General features: G+C 57.1%; 1 protein-coding gene across 1 annotated transcript in view; it reads right to left on the bottom strand.

Moving 5' to 3' along the window:
• The window catches only part of PPM1F (protein phosphatase, Mg2+/Mn2+ dependent 1F), a 28,246-nt gene extending 11,465 nt beyond the window's left edge, over positions 1 to 16,781 (bottom strand). Inside the window, exons 1-5 of the mRNA XM_040619535.1 lie at positions 16,717 to 16,781; positions 10,035 to 10,279; positions 5,867 to 6,012; positions 980 to 1,182; positions 201 to 389 (exon numbers count right to left, since the gene is read on the bottom strand). Of these exons, the coding sequence (XP_040475469.1) occupies positions 201 to 389; positions 980 to 1,182; positions 5,867 to 6,012; positions 10,035 to 10,231 (735 nt within the window). The 5' untranslated portion in view covers positions 10,232 to 10,279; positions 16,717 to 16,781. The remainder of the gene's footprint in view (positions 1 to 200; positions 390 to 979; positions 1,183 to 5,866; positions 6,013 to 10,034; positions 10,280 to 16,716) is intronic.
• Positions 16,782 to 19,568: the final 2,787 nt, after the last annotated feature.

Here is a 19,568-nt window from a genome sequence, read left to right as displayed (position 1 = left end):
CACCCCCACCAGAGTGGGGCAGGCCTCACGCTGCTTCTGCGCAGATGTACAGCCAGCCTCCCATTACCGTAAGAATGAAGTCACATGATGACCGGCAGAGTTCAGCGGGGACCTTGTGACACCACCAAGGGCTCCGTTTCTCTCCCTCTGCCCGCCGAGCCTCTCCGGTGGAACGGCTGCTGGCCCACACTGGCTCTCACCTCTCGCTTGGCTTTCCAGAGGAACATCTCATCAGTGCGCCGGAAGGCTTCTCTGAGGGCTCGGGCGGGGTCCTCGGGCAGCTCGGGCTGGCGGGCCACGTTGGCGTGCACGTGCACGGCCGCGTACCGAGCAGCGTCCACCCCGCCGTGACCGTCGAACACAGCGAAGTAGGCTCGGTCCACGGGGTCCTGGTGGCGAGTGCAGTGGGAGTCACACCGACCACGCCCTGACCCGGGCTGTCACCTAAGGCTCCGGTCTGGGGGGTGGGGCCCGGACGCTGATTGGGGTGGGTCTAGAAGAATCAGCATGGCCTTGGCCATCAGCTAGGTCACCCTGACTCAAGCACTTGGGAGCAGCAACGCTTGGAAAAGAACAAGCCTCCAGAGCCTCGGTTCACCTTCTGGAAGGAGTTGCTGGAGCATAAAATGAGGGAAGATGTACCGGGCGGCTCCCGGGGCCTGAGACAAAGCAGGGCTTGCAACCATGAGGCGAATGCGACGCCTGGGGCCTCCCCTTCTAACAGGCTCAAGCAGATCATTCCCTTTCCTCAGTCCCTTTCCTGGGAAAGCAAGGTGGCGGATGGCTGCTCTGGCCCGTGGGTCGGGCCTCCGCGAACCCTGCGAGGCGCTTGGCCTCACCCCCGTCGGAGGACAGCTACAGGCATCACTCCTGTCTTGGCTCTGCTCGGAACCCCGGGGGCCCCTGCCCCCTACACACGGCCTCCTGAGCTGTTCTGACTGGGGCCCGGGGGGAGGAGCACTGGAGGCCGAGCACTCACGGACAGGCCAAAGAGCTGGTTGAAGGCGGGCAGGCACACGTGCCGGTCCTCCATCTTGCGGCGGGTATTCCGGATGGCGTGCACGGAGACCAGCCACTGCCGCTGAGGGACCCGCGCGGTCAAGGGCACCTGCTTCTGCCACTGGCTGCACACTTCCCAGAGCCGGTTAAAGAAACTTCGTGCCAGGTCCCTGGCATCCAGCACTGACGGGCGTGACAGAGGACTGTTAGGGAAGCACCGACGCGGGCCAGCTGGGCTCCACTCGCTCTGCCTGCCCCCTTCCCCGCAGCCCCTGCAGCTCTCCAGACAGCGCCCACCACAAGCCCGTGAGCCCCGGGGCCTTCTGAGCACCCCAGCCTGGTCAACCGTGCATGACAGCCTGTGTCGGGCTGGGCAGTATGGACAGGAAGGAGCCTCCCGTCCTACACTGAGCAACTCCACTCATGGGAGTCCACCCCAAGGAAACAGCCAGAAACACAAAGATAATTTCAGGACGAAGTATAAAATCATTTATAATTGCACATTAATTAGAAGCAATATATATCCAGTGACAGAGTAAATTATGGTCTATTCTCTTGATGAAGAATTAAGCTGCTATTAAACATGATTTTCACAACTAAACACGCAACTGCCACACGGCCCAGCAACTGCACCCCTGGGCATTTATCCCAGAGAAATTAAGACGGCGTGTGCACAAAGCCCTGTGTGCCCCGGCGTTCACAGTGACTCCACCTGTAACAGGCAGAACCTGGAAATGGCCCAGACGGTTTTCAACCCAAGAGCGGGTAAATCATGCCACGGAATACTACTCTGGGAAGGGAGGGAGGGAGGAAGGAAGGAGGGAAAGGAAGAAGGAAGGGAGGAAAGGAGGGAGGAAGAGAGGAAGGACGGGAGAAGGGAAGGAAGGTGCTCCTGGCGTGGTACAGAAACCCAGATAAATCTCCAGAGAATGATGCGGAGTGAAAACAGCTTATGCCCCAAAGTTACGTACTCTATGATTCCATTTATAGGCATTCTTGAAATAGGATTAAGGGTTGTCAGGGTGGGACAGGAGCAGGGTGGCCACAAAGGAGGGATCCTTGCAGGATGAAACTCCTCTGTGTCTTGACTTGATCTTGACTGTGTCGAGATCCTGGCCGTGAGGGTTTACTACAGTTTTTAAGACATTACCATCGGGGGAAACTGGGTAAAGGACGCACGGGATCCCTCTGTGTTATTTCTTACAACAGCATGGAAGCCTATGGTTATGTCTGAGTTTAATGGAAAAAAATTAAAGGGTAAAACAAAAATGGACTTCTGAAGAGCGCGTGAGCATGTAAAATGCTTATGTCATGGTGTTAAGGAAAAACGCTAAGAAAAAAAAATGTCACAAGAAAAAGGAGAACAGAAAATCCCACACACGCTTTGATCACGAGATCTGAAGAAGCCTTCAGCCGCTTGGACCAGAAAATGAAAGGCGGGAGAGCATACGAACAGAATGTCAGCAGTGGGTCTGCAGGTGGCGCTTCTACAGGGGATGTTTTTGCTCAAGAATACTTTTTTGGTGTTTTCTCAATTTTCCATGACAAGCTTTAGCCCCAGGTGATGGGTTAAAAATATGTCCACAAATTCTTTGATGCTTGATTGGGAGCCCAGTTCCCTCCCCTTGAGCGTGGGCCTTAGAGACATGCTCCTAATAAACAGAATCAACTAGAAGTGACCACGAGCTGCTTCCTAAGAGGTGCTGTGGCTCCCACCTGGCGCGCCCTCTCTCCCTCCCTGTCTGTCTCTGTCTCTCTGGTGAATCACCGGCCCCGAGGGAAGCAGCTGCCACGGCGTGAGGACACTCAAGCAGCCCCGTGGAGGGTCCACACGGGGAGGGACTGAGGCCTCTTGCCAACAGCCAAGTGACCGAATCCCTTGGAAATGGAACCTCCGCCCCACGGCCACAAGCTCAGGACCGTGATCTCATGAGAGTCCCTGGGCCAGAACCACCAGCTCACCGGCTCCCAAATTCCAGACCCACAGACACTATGGGATAACAAATGTTTGTTTTAAGCCGCTCAATTTTGGGGGGAATTTGTTACGCAACAACAGGTAACAGTCCCTACAACACACACAGACACACACGCCCCCAATCCTACCTAAACATGCCTTCTAAAGGAAAGCTTCACAAGGAGCTAGCAAGGAACAGGTCCCAAGGAATTCTCAGGTGGCGTGCCTCAGAGGCTCGGGTCATTTCCACACACAAAACCCTCCCGGGACTCTTGCTGGCCCAGGTGCGTGAAGCAGGGACAGGTGAGTCAGGGCCAGTCACCTAGGAGGGGGGTTCAAGGGCAGACTCTGAGGAGAGTCTCGGGCCACACTGGAAGGACTTCGAGTGGGGGAGGTGTTGGAGAAGGACGAGCTCCTGCCCAAAGGTGGAGCCCGCGGAAGAAAAGGAGAGGGGCAGAGGCCAGGGAAGGCAGAGAGGGTCTGTGAGCACCAGAGGCCACGGAAGCCATGTCTGAGGGAATCCACACATCAGGGCGGGGTGGGGTGTCTAGAATTGGCCACTGCCACCACACCCAGGACACAGGCGCCATTCAGGTATTTGGCAAGAAGTGGGAGACCAGCCGGGCTGGCCTGAGGGGCTGTGGCTGCAGGAAGGCTCAGCTCCAGGAAGACAGGTCCACACGCGATTGGCCCAGTGAAGGCCCTGCCAACAAGCCAGAGACCCCTCGTTCAGCTGGACTGCACAGCGCTGCCTCCTAGCCTCCCCCTCCTCTCCTCTCTGGACGGCTGTGCGCAGATCATGACCCAAGCTGAAGGCAGATGCTTAACTGCTCAGCCACCCAGGTGTCCCTGGGCTCTGCTTGTATTAGGCCTGAAGCGCCCAGGGAGGCACCGGGCGCCGTGTATTCTCTTGCTTTAGGTTGTGCTACCATTTCCGTCTACACGTTTGAACTTGAATTTCAGCTTGAGCAAAGGCAATTACCACTGACAATGATAAGCAATGGATAAGCAGAGGGAGAATCGGCTGGCTCACTGACTCCTGATGCCTCTGGCAGGAGACGCCTGCTTTCCCGGCTGAGGGCCTCATCCTGGTGCCCACAGGACCAGCTCACTGGAGAGGGGCCGGCTGGTGTTTCCACATGACCCAGCCACAGAGAGGTCTTAGCAGTGGTGCTTATAACACCCGCCGTGAAGCCAATTTTGCAAGAAGGGCTTCAGGATGATAGATTTTACTGTGTTCTGCTCCAGTGACAGGGAGAGCTGATCAAGGCTGCGAGCTCAGGCTTGCACGGAGGGCGGGGGCAGGCTGTGATTTCCTCCTCCCTGGGGCCCTCCCCCCTTCCCTGGCCTACAGGGGCCCCCAGGTGTAGGGCTCTGCGGGTATCAGCCACCACCAGGGGCCTTCCCGCCAGCAGGTGGCGCTGGTTTCCCGCTGGGACTCTGGGGTGGGGCACTCCCTTTGTGGGGCTTTGCAGAGGACAATGGCTGCCAGTCACTGTGGGCTGCTGTCTCCCGCACCTTCCAGGCAGGAATGCGAGGCCCTGCTGGGATGGAATGTGGGCAGGGAGCCACGGAAAAGGCAGGGGACACGGATGAGAACTCAGCATGTGCTGAAGCCGGGCGTGGGTTTGTCTTCTTGCTCCCCCGTCTGTTCCTTGCTTTGCCCTCACGGCTCGCACTCATGCTAAGCTTAAAGTAACATAGGTAACAAGTATGGGACAAGACGGAAGTAATCATATACAATATATAAATGGCCCAAATCGACAAATTATAGTCCCCCCGGATCCTCGATTTCGCTTTTCCATGGTTTCGGGTACAGGCAGTCAACTGTGGCCTGGAAATGGGATCATCAGAAGGGATTGTCAGAGGGTCACAGTAGTCCAGCGCTACACTGTAATGCCTACGTCACTCACCTCACTTCATCTTACCACGGAGGCATTTTACCATCTCGCATCATGATCAGAAGGGTGAGTACACACTAAGATATTTAGAGAGAGAGAGGACCACCTTCGTATAACTTATTACAGTATATCGTTATAACTGTTGTATTTTAGTATCAGTTATCGTTAATCTCTTACTGTGCTTAGTTTATAAATTAAAGTTTATCATAGGTGTGCGTGGATAGGAAAAAATGCAGTGTATAGAGAGTTTGGTAGGACCTGCGGTTTCAGGCATCCCCTGGGGTCTTAAAACGTATGCCCCTCGGATGAGGGGGGTATTAGGAAAGTGAAAGAAAGACATGTAAGGTTCACTGCCCATTTCCCCGGCTGTGCGGGGGGCTTGGGGCGCGCCCCGCTAACCAGCACCCCCGGAGGAGGCTGACCACAGGCCCCCTCGGCCCCTCCCCGAGCCAGCTCTCACAGGCGCCGTGGAGTCTCCACCTGTCGGGTCCCGAGTTGGAAGAGCCCGGGCAACAGGCCCAAGCGCTGGCATTTTCTACCAGCTGGACCCTGAGGCCACCCCCGGGAGCCGGGCGCACGTCACCCTCCGGACTCCCACGCCGCCCTGGGGCAGTGTCGGCTGAGGCGGAGCAAGTGGGCGACGGAGCTGCCACCTCAGCTTCCTCCCACGTAGAACGGGAAAAGCATTATTCATCTCCTGGGCGGCTCTGCAGCTCAGTGAGATGGCGCCTGCACCCCCCCCCCGCCCCGACCTGGGGCTGCAGCGGGCGCTGTCTCTGCATCCGGCTCGGCCGCACCGTCGGGAGCACGCGTGGGCGCTGCCCTTCCGCGGCCCTCGGCCACGTGCTGCCCACCACCACCCTTCCACCGGCAAATGGGAACGGCAGTGGCGCCCAGGTGAGCCCTGACATCCCCTGAACTGGCCCCCCCCCACCCCCCTGCCCCGTCCCTTGTCTGGCGGGTGAGTGTGTCGCCTGCTAAGCCTCCGGGCCAGACAGGGAAGAGAACTCACAGGTCACAGGGGCCTTCTCTTCCTCGTCATCATCTTCCTCCTCCTCCTCCTGCCTGGGCAACTTCCTGAATTCAGAAAGGTCCGTCTGTAGCAGCTGGGAAACCGCCTCGTGGGCCAGAGATGAGGCAAGTGGTGGCGGGGCGCTCCTGGGGACAGGGACAAGGAGTGAGGCGGAGCGGGCGCCTCAGCAGAAGCTCGTACCCCAGTGCATCCCCGAACGATCCAGATGGAGACCTCCTCTCCACTCAGGGAGGCGCCACAACGTGCAGCAGCAAGGAACTGCTCGGCCTCTGGGCCTCGGGGAGCTGGGTGGGACATCCACTCGATGCCATTTCCCAGGCCCTGAGCTACACCAGACATGGCTCCCTTTGGGGGCTGGGGGCTGGTGGGGGGAGAAGATGTGTCTGCGGGGCCCTGTGCCCGGGCTGCACAAACCGCCCAACGTCCAGCCTGATGACGGCTCCTGGTCACCAACACCAGCTGGGGCTCTCCAGAGTTTCAGGGGTCTTATGAGTTGAATTGTGTCCCTCAAAGTTCCTATGTTGAAGTTCTAGCTGCCAGTGCCTCAGAATGGGACCTTATTTAGAAGGACACAATTAGTTACAATGAGGTCGTAGAAGAGTGGGGGGGGGGTCCCCGATCCAGGAACACTGGTGTCCTTATAAAAAGGGGACCTCCAGACACAGATGCACACAGGGGGAGCGCTCCGTGAAGATGAAGGCAGCAGCTGGGGTGATGAGCCAGAAATCACCAGAAGGAACCAGCCCTACCGATGCCCTGATCTTGGACTTCCAGCCTCCAAAACTCTGAGATGATACATTTTTGTGTGTAGGCTGCTTGGCCTGTGGTGCTTCCCATACCACATCCACGGAGAGCCTTCCCTGGCTCCTCTGCGCTAAGGGTCCATTCCTCTGCTGCCCCTGTACCTCTAGGTGCACCTGACCCCGCACCTGCCTCCCCCCCAGTGGGAACCTTTCACAGGCCAGCCCTCGTGTGTCTGTCCCTGAGGGCTGGGGGCGCACGCCCAGGGTAGCCAGGGATTCTCTGCTGGGGAGACACACCTAGCTTTTCCCTGAGGGCAAGGACCTCCCAACAGCCAGGCAAATGGGTCACTTCCCTTTGGGGGCTGGGCGTCCACAGTGTGTCTATAGATGGTCTTAGGAATCTACAGGGATGAATCTGTGATTTTTTAAAATGAGAGGGTGACTCAGGGGAGAGGCCTCTGGACCTGCCTTTGAAAAACCACCAGCCAAGACATGAGAAATGAGTTCCCCTGCCATTTGGGGATTTCCTGCTAATCACTGGGTTTTCCTTTTTCACAGCAGGGAGAAGGGGCACTGTTCTCTCTGCTCCTGGGGAGGTAGTGATGTGGCTTCCTGCAGGCCTGCAAAGGCCACCGGGGCAGGGAAGCAGCTTCCGGCCCTGGGGACACAGACAATGCCTGGCCTCAGGCCATAGGCCTCGCTTCCTAGATGTGTCCTCCCTCCCCATCCAGGGGATCCCCCCCACCCCCCACACACCCTCCAAGCACTCAGGCCCTGCAGCAGTCAGGGCTCCTAAAGACTCCGGAAGATGCCACAGTGAACAGAAGGTGTGTGCAAGGCCCAGGTACCCAAGAAACACTCTAGTTCCACCTGCTTTGGGGTTTTCAAGTTTGCAGCCTAGCAGCTGAGATGAAAATGCAGAGGAATAATTATAGCGTAAGGTGTGCACTGCTCGGGGACCTGAGACGGGACACAGAACCGCTGACAAGGGGGAAGACAGGCTGTAAATCACTGCACCCTTGAACTTGGTGATCTGACTTCCCAACAGTCTCAGGAAGGACACCATTTACAATCTGAGAAAATGCCATGCACCCTATGCTTGGGGCCCCTTGCGCCCAGGGGCCTACACGTCAGCCGCAGAGATGGGAAGCAGAGGGACAGGAGCCGCCAGGAAGCTGCCAGGAACGTCTGTGGGGCTGCTCCTGACAGTCGGACACAGAGTCGACAGCGTGTGATCACACGTGTGAACACCATGTCTGCACAGGGAAGAAGTACTAGAAGAGAGCAAGAATAAATTCATCGAGATGAGTAGAAAACACATGACTTTAAAATATGTTTTAAAGGTGTTTTCAGATGGATCCGTTAGGGAGCTGACAGGAGCCATGACCCTTGGCCTCTCCCTCATGGCTAATGGTCTCAGGCCTGCTCTGCCATCCCGCTACTGCCACCAGGGCCTCATGGGGCTCCACGTCACCTCAAGCAAGTCCTGCTTTTCTCCTACACGTGGCCTAAGACACCTGCCCTCCAACATAAGTAAAAGTCCCTCACCCCAAGGCCCTGCACCCTGCAGACCCCTCTAGTCAGACCCCTGACTTGTCCAGCTCAGGCCCCTCCCTGGGCACGAGGGCCGGTCACCTGCTCCTGCTACTGCCCGGCTACCCTCCTCTTCCTCACCTGCTTCCATCTCCACTGCCGTGGAGCAAAACCAGCCCCACCTTCTGGGATCCTGCCCCTCTGGGCATGTCCCTCCTCTGTGCCCTCTCCTCCCCCCACCAGTGGACTGACTGCTCACCCCCGTGCCCCTCCCAGGCCTGGCCCTATAGCTTCTCCCTCTTCTGACTCTGAGCCACCAGCCTGGGCTCTCCTGCCTCCATCTCCAGGTCACTTCCCCTTCTCCCTGTGCACAGGTCATCTCCGGCACAGCAGGCACAATGCTGGGCGCTTTCATTCTCCCCAGGCTCTGGGCTCACGCAGGAGCAGCACGGGCACCAATCCTCCTGGGCCCGCACTTCCTCCCACCGCCCCTAAAGCCCGCGCAGGAGGCCAAGTGGCTGCTGGTGGGGCCCTGAGGAAGGCGGAGCCCCGGGAGCCCTCCCCTCCCTGCCCCTCCCCCGAATCCAGCAACTCAGGCCTATTCTGTTCCACCAACTCACCTTATGCCACCTGCCTCTAAAATATTTCCTCAATGCAGGACAGAACAGTCCCGTAACAACCTCTGCACATGCCACACCCTAAAGGAACATGGTCACCAGGCATGTCGTCCTGAGGTCTGTGGCGCTGTGGGGCTGTCAAGATGGACCAGGCCAGCTCACACTGACCTTCACACTCAGGGACCCGGGCTCCCACACTGCATGGGGTAAGAGTCATGAACTCTGCTGGATCCTAGCAAGCAGGCTTTAGGGGGGTGTGCAGGAATCGAGCTGACCTGCCCCGAAAGAAGCATGCTTAGGGACACTAACATGCAGTACGCTGAGGCTGGGGGCGTGGTCCGACTTTAGGGGTGACGCAGTGACTAGGGACTATGGGTCTGGTCCCCGGGGAGGGACGAGGTTCAGAAAGATACTGCATAGGCCGCTAGCCTTTCCTGTCTGTTGCTTTCTCCCTTCAAATCTGCTAAGCCTGCTGTGTCTCATCTCTGTGCCTTAGCTGCCTGGCCCCTGAACAGGGGACACAGCACCACCAACCTCTTGGGTCACCGCGACTAGGGCACACAGCCTGGCCCTGCCCCACCCTGAGGTCTCAGCCAGTCTCTGGACCTCCCTGGATTCTGCCTCCCCATCTGTGAACTGAGACAGAAACAGGATTGACTGCACCTGTATGGGTTGGACTGTGTTCCCCCAAAAGAACTCCTAACCTGTAGGGGCTCAGAATGTGACCTTATGTGGAATTAGGGTCTTTGCAGGTGTAAGATGAGGTCATAAGGGAGCAGGGTAGGCTCTTGATCTCATAAGACTGGTGTCCCTCCAAGAAGAGAAGAGACCCAGACAGGGAGGGAATGCCACGTGAAGAGAGACGCACAGGGCGGACACTATGTGACAACGAAGGCAGGGCTGCAGGGACGCCTCTACAAGCATCTTCACGTGGATGCTGGCAACACTGGCAGCTGAGAGAAAGGCCTGGAACCAGTTCTCCATAGCCTTTGTTTGAGAGAGCGTGACCCTGCCGACACCTTGATCTCTGACTTCCGGCCTCCAGAACTATGAGATAATCCATGTCTATTGTTCTAAGCTGCCCAGCCTGGGATACTTTGTGACTGCAGCCCTGGGGAAGCTATGCAGCCCCGTCACAGGGAAGTAATTAGGGAGCAGAACCGGCGCAAGGCAGGGCATGTGGGGTGAGCGGCAGCTGCGGTCAAATTCGGCAGGAGGCACGTGTTGTCCCCTCCTGACAGGTCCGCCACCTACCTGCTGCTCAGGAAGCCCATCGCCAGCTCGGCCAGCTCTCCCTCCACCTCCTCCCGGCTCAGCACTGTCCCCGGGAGCTTCCATGGCACAGGGCTCTCTAGACTCAGCGGCGCTGGGAAGTCACAGAGGAAGGCGTCCAGGAAGCCTGGGATCTCCTCTGCCGGCTGGCTGCTCTGCTGGGGGGCTCCAGAGGCCATGCCCAGAGCATCCCGGGAGGTCTCTGCTGGGATTCCGGGTGGTCTTCCCTGAGGAGAGACGTGAGGGTCAGAAAACACAGGGGGGATCGGTGCCCTCACCCCACAGTGCTGAGTGTGTGGTGCCTTACTTTCTCTCCATCTCGAAGCATCATGCAGCAGGTGCCACACCAAGCCCAGGGCCTCAAGGCAGAAGGGCAGGGTGACTGGCCTTACAGAGTTCAGGGGACCCAAGTAAGGGGGAGCAACAGCCCTGGTCAGTGTCCGGACATGGTTCCAAGAGGGGGCGCTCGGAAGCCCAAGAGAAGTGGCTTCAGGAGACAGAGCTGGGATCAGAGGCCACATGGATGCCCTGAAGGAGAAGTGACAGAGAAGGCAGGCCTGTTCCTGGTAGGGGATGGCTGGCGTGGCCAAAGGCGGGCAGGAGGGGACACTGGGGGCCAGGCCACTGATGCATTAAAACAGAGCAGGTAAAGCGGTTCAACCTGACCCCTTGACAGCCAGAAGGTGAGGAAGTGATGCCATCACGTCTGTCAGCCTAGTGAGCAGAAGGGATGCCTGTCAAGGGAAGAAAAAGGGCCTGGATGGTGCCGGCGCTGGCCCTGGGATGTTTTGGATGTGGACAAGAGGGGGAGTAGGAAGGGGGCCCAGAGCCTACAGGGCACCCCAGGGCATGGGCAGAAGAGAAGCCAGGAAAGTTGGGGACACCTGTGACATGTTCTCTCCAACAGGAAGACTCCTGGGCCTCGTGAGCCCCGGCTAACGAAGAGGCACCAGGGACAGCCCAGGCCACTGACCCCACTACTCTCGGAACTGGCTCCCACCTTTCAGGCTCTTCCTCCCCCAACCTCAGGAAGGCCAAGGGCTTACTAGCTGCCAGGCCCTGGGAATTGCCCATAACAACCCTGGGAGCCAGGATGAGCCCCCATTTCACAGATGGGAACACTGAGGCTGGGAGAGGGGCAGCCCTTTGACAGAGAATGGATGATGGGGTCCAGGAGGGATTCTGGAGCCTACACTCATCACCATCCCACCCAGCTCTTCTCCCACGAGGTCTTCACTCACACCTGGCTCCCACTACATCCTCCTCCCCAAGGTGGGCCTCCAGCTCCTCTCCCCCAGCTCAGGACCTCCACGCATTGCTAGCCCACCCACTTCCCTCACCCTGCCCCCCAGGGTTCATGGGCCGGCGAAGGCCTGTCTATCAGACTCCTACATGGCCCACCTGGACTCCTGCCTCTCATGTTCTGCCCTCCAGACCCAAATGGTCCCAGAGCATCTCTCTTCTGTGATACAGCCTCCCCCATTCGCTCTCTAGGCCCCCCTTCCTACCCCACACCCACGTGCGCCACCCCCCGACCACCAATGCTGAGCACAGGCCCTTGTCTTGCCCATTCCCCTCCAGCTGGTGCCTGTTCCATCTGAGCCTTCCCAGGGCTGGGGCACCCCCAGGGCCTCTATAACATCCAGCTGGGAAGTTTGCTTTGGGAGCAGTAACAGATTGACTCGAGGGTCCAATCCCAAGTTGCGGGAGGACAATGTGGGGAGCAGTTTCACTGCCCATCCCCTCCCTGAGGCCTTCCCGGTTCCGATGAGTACAGGCAGGGAGAAGGCATGGGAGAGACTCTTCTGGAATTCCTCATGCCTGCAAATGTTACCAGAGAGAAGCAGTGGACAGGGGTTGGAAATTGGAGGCTGAAGGGACCTGCCACCAAGAGGAGGGGTGACAGCCTGCCCAGCGCCCACTGAAGAGCACCCCCATGGGCACGGCTGCCCTTGTCCAGAGCCACTAACTCAGCACAAGTCTGTGGCAGAATGAAGAGAAAAAACACAAGAAGAGCACAGGCTGAAGGGGAGAGGTGAAGTTAAGTGTCCAATCTGGGAAGCACCTGCGAGGACAAGGGGGGGTAAATGAAAAAAAACAAACCTACAAAACCTCTCTCTTTCAGAGATGTGTCAAAAGTTGACTTTTTAAAGCAGACACAGAAAGAATACAGAAATCAGGGCACTTATGATGGAAGGTTATGGGGACGGATTTAAAATCACTGCTATCCTCCATGTTTACTTACCAGTAGAAGTAAATACAACGCAGCCCCAGGTTATAAAAGGCGAACAGGTAAAAAGATAAAGAGGGCAAAATAAAGAAGCAGAAATCAGGACAACAGCTGGTCGGACAACCGAATCATAACCACAAGGGTAAGACTTCGTGAAATGGGGCGATCAGAAAAGGCTGGGAGCCTCGTGGGGGGTGGTGAGGGTCACCCGGGGAGAAGGCAGGCTGGCAGAGCTGCTGAGTACGGAGAACCAAGCCAGAGAAAAACAAGATGGTGTGAATTTCCCAGCAGGCTCCGACACCCTTCGGCAGAGAGAGAGGCCAAGCCACCTCGTCTGCTTGCGAACAGCGCTGGCCTGTTGCTGAGGGGAGAGAAGCGTGAGCAATGCGGAGCTGCCCTCCAGCAACAGCCGGCGCTCTGGGGTGCAGAACAGGGCGGGGAAACGCCCAGAAACAACCCTCTGCAGGCATGCAATCTTCGGGGCGGTGCGTGTGCTCCTGTGTGAGTGTACGATGAAGACCTGAACGAGAGGAGGGCTGGCTCACTGACCTCCCAGAGTGCACAGGAGGGCCCTGTTTGAGGAACCCTGCCCCCAGAGTAAAGCACAGAATGCAAGACCCTTTGCCTGCGACCTCACTTGCTGGTGGCATGTGCTCGGTGCTTTGGAATGCGGGAACCTCCTTGGGATGCTGTTTTCTGTGCCAGGAGCTCCCCCACAGTCCGCCCCTTTCCCTGGGGGTCGGAGCCCCTCCTCTCCGCATTGCTGCCTCCTTGCTCTGCCCTGTGACCGCTGCCAGAGTTGGGCACAGGCCGGGACAGCAGCCCGTGACACGACTGCTGAGTAGGGTCGGGGGAGGGGGGGCGAGGGGAGGGGGAGGCAGGCGGCGCAGGCGTGACAGTGCTTGTGTGCACGCTTGGCCTGCATCTGCCGGGGTGCGGGCTGCCCTGTTCTCGGGGCCTGCGCCAGCTGCCCTCCTTCGCTAGACAGGCGGGTGGCCCAGAGCCATCTTGCCCGCTGAGGACCAACCGGGCTTGTTTCTGCAGCAGCAGGCTGAGGCGAGGGGCAAGGGGAGCAACCAGGACACGGCTTTCCTTCTCTGGAGCCCAGCTGGGGTAAAGACAAGAGTAAGTGCCTTCCTTGCCCTTCGTTTGTTCAACGAACTCTGAATCTGTGACATAGGCCACACAGAGAGGAGCAAAACAGTCCCAGGCTCCTGGAGCCTACAGATAACAGCAGGAAGAGGACAGGACGGAGGGATTCCCAAGGCAAAGGGGGGTCCCCCCGAGACAGCCCTAGTGCCAGGAGGGGCAGGGGCTGTGCCGTGGTCCTGAGCTCTTGCTGGACCAATGGGGGCGGACAGGGGCTTGGGGACAGAAAGCAGGATAAGGTGGTGGGAGATGAGGCAGGGTGTCCAGGCGGATACAGTGCTCTGGGGTTCTGGGGAGGGGGACTTGCCTGAGTCCGGGGGTGGGCAGGGGAGGAACAGTGGGCTGCCAGCCCCCTTGTCACCTGCCTCCACCAGATGGGCCAAACGTGGCCCGGGTCCTCCCGGCTCCCAGAACGATGCTGCTGTGCACTGGGCATCATGTCAGCCATGCAGTCAGCTCACACCCGCCAGGGGCCCCCGACTGCCGACTGCCGGCACCAACAGCACTCCTCCGGCCTCTCCTCTTTCCACCTCCCAGCAACCTGTTGTCACTATCCCCAGGTGGGGGTCATGACAGGTGGGGACTGCAGGGGGGAGGACAGCAAAAGAACCAAGCAACTCGTTCAAAGTCCCTCGGTGGGGTTCACACCGGAAACTCAGACTGTGGAGCCTGGCTCCACGCTGCCACGGAAACCCCACCCACCCCTCACTGGTCACCAGCCTGGGGGATTCAGTCTCTCCTGCCCTCTTCTTTCACTTCCATGCCCCTCACCTCCGTGCTCCTGTGCCTTGCCTCGTGGCATTCCATTTTGGCCCCACCCCACCCCCGCACCTCTGAGCCAAGCCCTGCTGTACAGTCACACCTTTGGGGTCCAGCACACTGTCTTCCATGTGCTAGATCCCAAAGAAAAAAATATTTATTTTCCTCTAGCTTATCAGTTTTGATTCATAAGCTCAACCAACGCATATCTGTACAACTGCCTTTTTCTTGATTTTTAAAAAAAGATTTATTTATTTGAGAGAGAGAGAGAGCACGAATGGCTGGAGGGGCAGAGGGAGAGAGAGAATCCTCAAGCAGCCTCCCGGCTTAGCGCAGAGCTCAACCTAGGGCTGATCCCAGGACCCTGAGATCATGACCCGAGCCGAAATCCGGAGTTGGCCGCTTAATTGACTGAGCCACTCAGGCTCCCCAACTGCCCTTTTCTAGATGGTATGGACAAAATACTTGCTGAAAGTCCTGCTTGACTTCAGAACCCGGGAGTAAAGCAAAAAACAGCAATCCTGAAGAAAGGAAACTGCATCATCGTTACAACAGTATTGCCTTCCTTACTAAAAAGGTTTCTGTAAATGGAGAATCTTCTTTATTCACAAGTAACCATGGGGAAGAATATGGTGTCAATTTTCCAGATCTTTGACTACACATGTATCTTTTTTCTTTTTAAAAAATGTATGGTAAAATACGCATGACATGCAATTTATCGTGCTGCCCATTTTCCTGTCTCCAGTTCTGTGGCATTAAGTACATTCACACTGTTGTGCACCCACCACCTTCTACAGGCTTGACTTTCTCACTAGAGGCCCCGCTCCTGAGTCAGGAAGCCCACCCGTCCTCTCAGGTACCAGCCCAGCCCTCTGCATGGCAGCTGGCAAGTGTGATGGTGGAGGGAAGACGCTGGCTGCCTTCTGCCACTGCCAGTGGGTGGTGTGGGCTGAGATAAGCAGCCTGAGGCCTGGCACCTTCAAAGAGGAAGTTAAGATATTCTGTGGAGAACAGTGATCCGAGGGAGAAAGGTTTTAAAGACAGGGATGGCCTCAGGAAATATCTCAAAGGAATTCTACAAATGAAACTCTGTGGAGGTTTACAGCTTTCAAAGTGGTATTCAAAGGGGTATTTGTTTTGTTACTTCTTGCACAACTATTCTGAGAAGTACATGCTGTTAGGCCACGTTGCAGATGAAGAAACAGGCTCGGGGAGGGTAAGCCACCAGCCTAAGGTCACACAGGTAGGAAATGGCAAAGCCGGACTCACATGAGGCCTTCTGATGCCTTTTGTCACTTCCAGCTTGGTTATAGAAAGAAAAGAGTGAGATCTGACAACAGGCCAGAAGTGAGGGGCGCCTGGGTGGCTCAGTCAGTTGAGCGACCAACTCTTCCTTTCAGCCGGGCCGTGATCTCGGGGTTATGAGATCGAGCCCGGTGTGGAGCCCTGCATAGGGCTCCGTGCTCAGCAGGGAGTCTGCTGGGGTTTCTCTCTCCCTCTCCCTCCCTCGCTCGCTCTCTTTCTCTCTCTGAAATACATAAATCTTAAAAAAAAAAAAAAAAAGAAAAAAAGAAAAGAAAAAGAAAAAAGGCCAGAAGTGTGCTAGAGATGACCTCAGAGTGTTGGCCTTACATTCTATCTCCCATGGTGGGAGTACAGCTCGGCCCACAGAACCTGCCCCAGGAAATACCATGAGGACATGTGTCACTCGGCCCATGTCCTGGGGGGCGGAAGACTGTGGGGGAGGAGTCCATCACCATCAAATAGTACTGGCTATGTGTTAGGCCCTGCATTAAAATCTCTACAATCAGGTGCCATTTCTCCAACGGCACAGAGGTTAAGAGGCTTGCCTGGGGTCACAGGGCTGCCAGTGGTGGAGTCCATCACCTCCTTGCCTGAGATTTCTATCTCACACACCTAGGGCCGAAAGTGCAGCAGCCCAAGCATAGCATTCGCTTTCACTAAAACACTGGCTTTTCACCAAACCACTTGGACAAGGGCCATGGGTCGGGGCAGGCCATGGGGTAAGGGCACGTGGGCAGAGATGTGGACCGGCAAAGGGGCAGGGGCTGGTAGGTAGGGGTCAGGCAGTGGGCCCAGCCCGGATGCTCCTAAGAACAGGAGCTCGGCCCCGGGCAAATGGGGGCACGTCACCCCTCAGCATCCACTCTGCTTCACCGCCCTCCGTTCCCACCTGGCCTTCGGCTTGGCCACACCCCCGCCGGCCCCTGGCCCCCTGAGGTCTGCACCCTTGCCTCTCTGGCCCTCCAATTCTCTGCCTCGGGTTCCTCAGGTCTTCAATTGCTCCCTCCGCTCTTCAGCCCCCCACTCGGCCCCTGAACCCCTTGCGTCTTCCCATCTCGGCCTCCCTGCCTCCCCAGCCCCCCTATTCCGCACCCTCCGGTTCCTCAGCGCCCCGTTTCACCCTATACGCCTCAGGTTCCCACCTGAGCCTCACTCCAGCGCGGTCAGCCCACCGGTCCCATGCCCCGGGCTTCCTCACCCCCGGGACCCCCAGGGCCTCACCTGCTACTCCGCCACTCCCGGCCGCGCGAGCCGCTCCCGGCCGGCCCCGCCCACTTCCCGTCCCCCGCCGCCGCGGGCTCCGCGCAGGCGCATTCCCCCCGCGGGCGGGTGGGGTCGGGCCTCTGCTGCCCCCTGGCGGCCTCGCGGCCCTTTCATTACAGGTGGAGAAGAGCTGCGCTCCACCCAAAGGGTCGCGCAGCGAGGCGGCCCACATCCTGGGTTCTGGAGCAAAACGCGCGATCACTGGCGAATTGCTTCTCTTCTGGAGCCTTGTGTGGTTGGGCAGATGCGGAAAGCAATCCCTACCTCACAGCGCCCAGACATTAAGCAACATGTGCTGTGGGACAGCTGGTGAGTGGCAGAGCTGGGATGCAGACCCAGACTGCCCCAGGGCCGGTGGGCCATCAGGCGAGGAGGCACAGTGCCTGTGGCCCAGCACACTTTTAGCGGTTGTGTTAGTTTCTTATTGCTGCTATGACAATTACCACAAACTTACACAAATTTTTTACAATTCTGGAGGTCAGAAGCCTGCAAGGTCTCAATGGGCTATAAGTTTGAAGTGTCAGTAGGGTACGTTCCTTTCTGGGGCTCTAGACAGGAATTTGATCCCTTGCTTTCCCGACTCCTAAAGACTGGCCATTCCTTGGCTTGTGGCCTCTTCCATCTCCAAAGCCAGGAACATCCAGACGAGTCCTCGCACTGCCACCTCTCTGGTTGCCTCCTCGGATTCCGTGTTCCATTTTTAAAGACTCTTGTGATGACACTGGGCTGCCCAGATGAGACAGGATAATCTCAGTATTGTAAAGTTAGATGATGGGGTCCCGGAGTGGCTCAGTGGGTTTAGCGGCGGACTCTTGGTTTTGGCTCAGCATGATCTAGGGGTTCTGGGATCAAGCCCCACATGGGGCCCCTCACTCAGCAGGGAACCTGTTGGAGATTCTCTGTCTCCCTCTCCCTCTCCACACCCATGGGATCTCTCTCTCTCTCAAATGGATAAATCTTAAAAAAAAAAAGTTAGGTAATGTGAAACCTACATTCTGTCTGCAACCCTGATTCTCCTTTGCCATGTAATCTAACACAGGTTCCAGGTATGAAGACATGGACATCTTCGGAGGGGGCATTTTTCTGCCACCATAGAGGCCCATGAAAATGTTTTCTTTTCAAGCTAGAAGAAATAAATGAACTTTTAATATATAATATTAATATATTCCTCTTTACATTAAGGCAGTCATATAATCCTAAAAAATTCAAAAACATTTTTATGGAAGAAGAGCTGTCTAGAGCCATATGCAGCCCCACCTCCTTGACTTTCAGGTCCACATATGAGCCTCTGTCCTTTCCAGGAATCACAGTTTCTGGGATGCTTCACTAACAGGAGGGGTTCAGTGAAGCAAGAAACCTTGGAGAACTAGCAGTTGGCTGATATGAAAGGAAACCGTCTTGGGCAGGGGTGAGCCTGGAAGGCAGGGGGTATTTAGGCAGAGAAATCAGGGTGGGAGAGGGGCGCTGGCTCATGCCATTCTCCTACTTACACCGTCCTAGATCCTATAACCCCCTGTCAGTGTGGTGACCCCAAGCAAGGCTTGAGGTTACTTCTTATAACTTGTCCTACCTGGGACATGTTCCTCAGCTCATCTGGGTCTGTTTCCTTACCAGAAAAATGGGGACTAGAGCAACCAAGCTATTTAATGGGGTCATTGTGAGACCCTGCAGCAGTGTTTCTCAGAGTCTGTCCAGACCGCCAGTGTCAGGATGACCGTGGGGTGAAGTTTGAGAACCACGGCACAGGTGAAGTGGTGCTTGGCTTAGGACCTCCCACACTGAGAAGTGGGGTGCCTGTGAAAGCTGGTATGCCGGCAGGCCTCTTTGGCGAGGGCCCACATGAGACTCTTGGAAGCACCGATTCCATTCAAGGTCGGTGGCTTAGAGATGACAACAAAGTGAGGCCCTGCCACTTGGCCCGGAGCTGGCCCCTTAGGGGCACGAGGCCAAGGCACTGCCTGTGGGATTACTTGTGCCCTGTGGCTTCTGTCAACGCCTCCCTGTCTGCATTCCATCACGCCTCAGCTTCTGGCTCTTGGCTTTCTCCCTCGTGAAAGGAATCTTTCCATGTCACCCACCCCACCCAGCCACTGACTTTGAGCTCTGCCTCTCTTACCAGGCTGCCCCGTGGCGTAGGTGAGCAGACCACACGGAGCTCCCAAAGCGTTCAGCCTGGCTTTTCCTCCCGCCTCTGCCCCCTCTGACTGAACCCTCTCCTGGTCCCACGTCCATTATTCTGGAACCCCACCCTGAAGCCTCTACTCCCCCGTCCTAGGACCTCATGCACCTACCTCCTCCTCCCATCTTCCTGCCCCGCCCCTTCTCACATTGCCAGACTCATTGTAGAGATGGGGTGACATTGCCCTGGGGTTTTCAAGCCATCAGCGATGTTGTGACCTTGGAAAGAAGGTACAAACCCTCACCCCTGACTTCCGGGAGTCCCGCTTGGCTTCCTGTTGCCAGCAGTGCTGCTTTCTCGTAGGCGGCCCACAGAGCTTCCTTGGCTGCTGGTATCTGTAGGTCTTCAGGGGCCTGAATGATCCATGCAGGTGGAGGGGGGTGGGGTCGTGTCTGCAGGTCTGCGGTGCCTTCTGTCTAGCAGTCCCGGAAGGGGTGCCTCACTCAACTGAGCAAATGCACACGAGGCACCTAGTGGCGATGTGCACCGGAGTCTCAGAGTGACGGGAATGGGTGTTGTCTAGCACAATGGGCCGTGTCCAGCCAATTCAGCTGGACAACCAAGCCCTGTTTCTGGGAGTCATGCACGAAGGCCTAGTCTGCGGCTCTGCCCCCTGCTCCCCCAGAGCAGG

This window comes from Ursus maritimus, unplaced genomic scaffold (assembly GCF_017311325.1).
Source record: "Ursus maritimus isolate PB19 unplaced genomic scaffold, ASM1731132v1 scaffold_33, whole genome shotgun sequence".
NCBI classification, from domain to species: Eukaryota; Metazoa; Chordata; class Mammalia; order Carnivora; family Ursidae; genus Ursus; species Ursus maritimus.
This window is presented reverse-complemented; position numbering and strand designations above follow the sequence as displayed.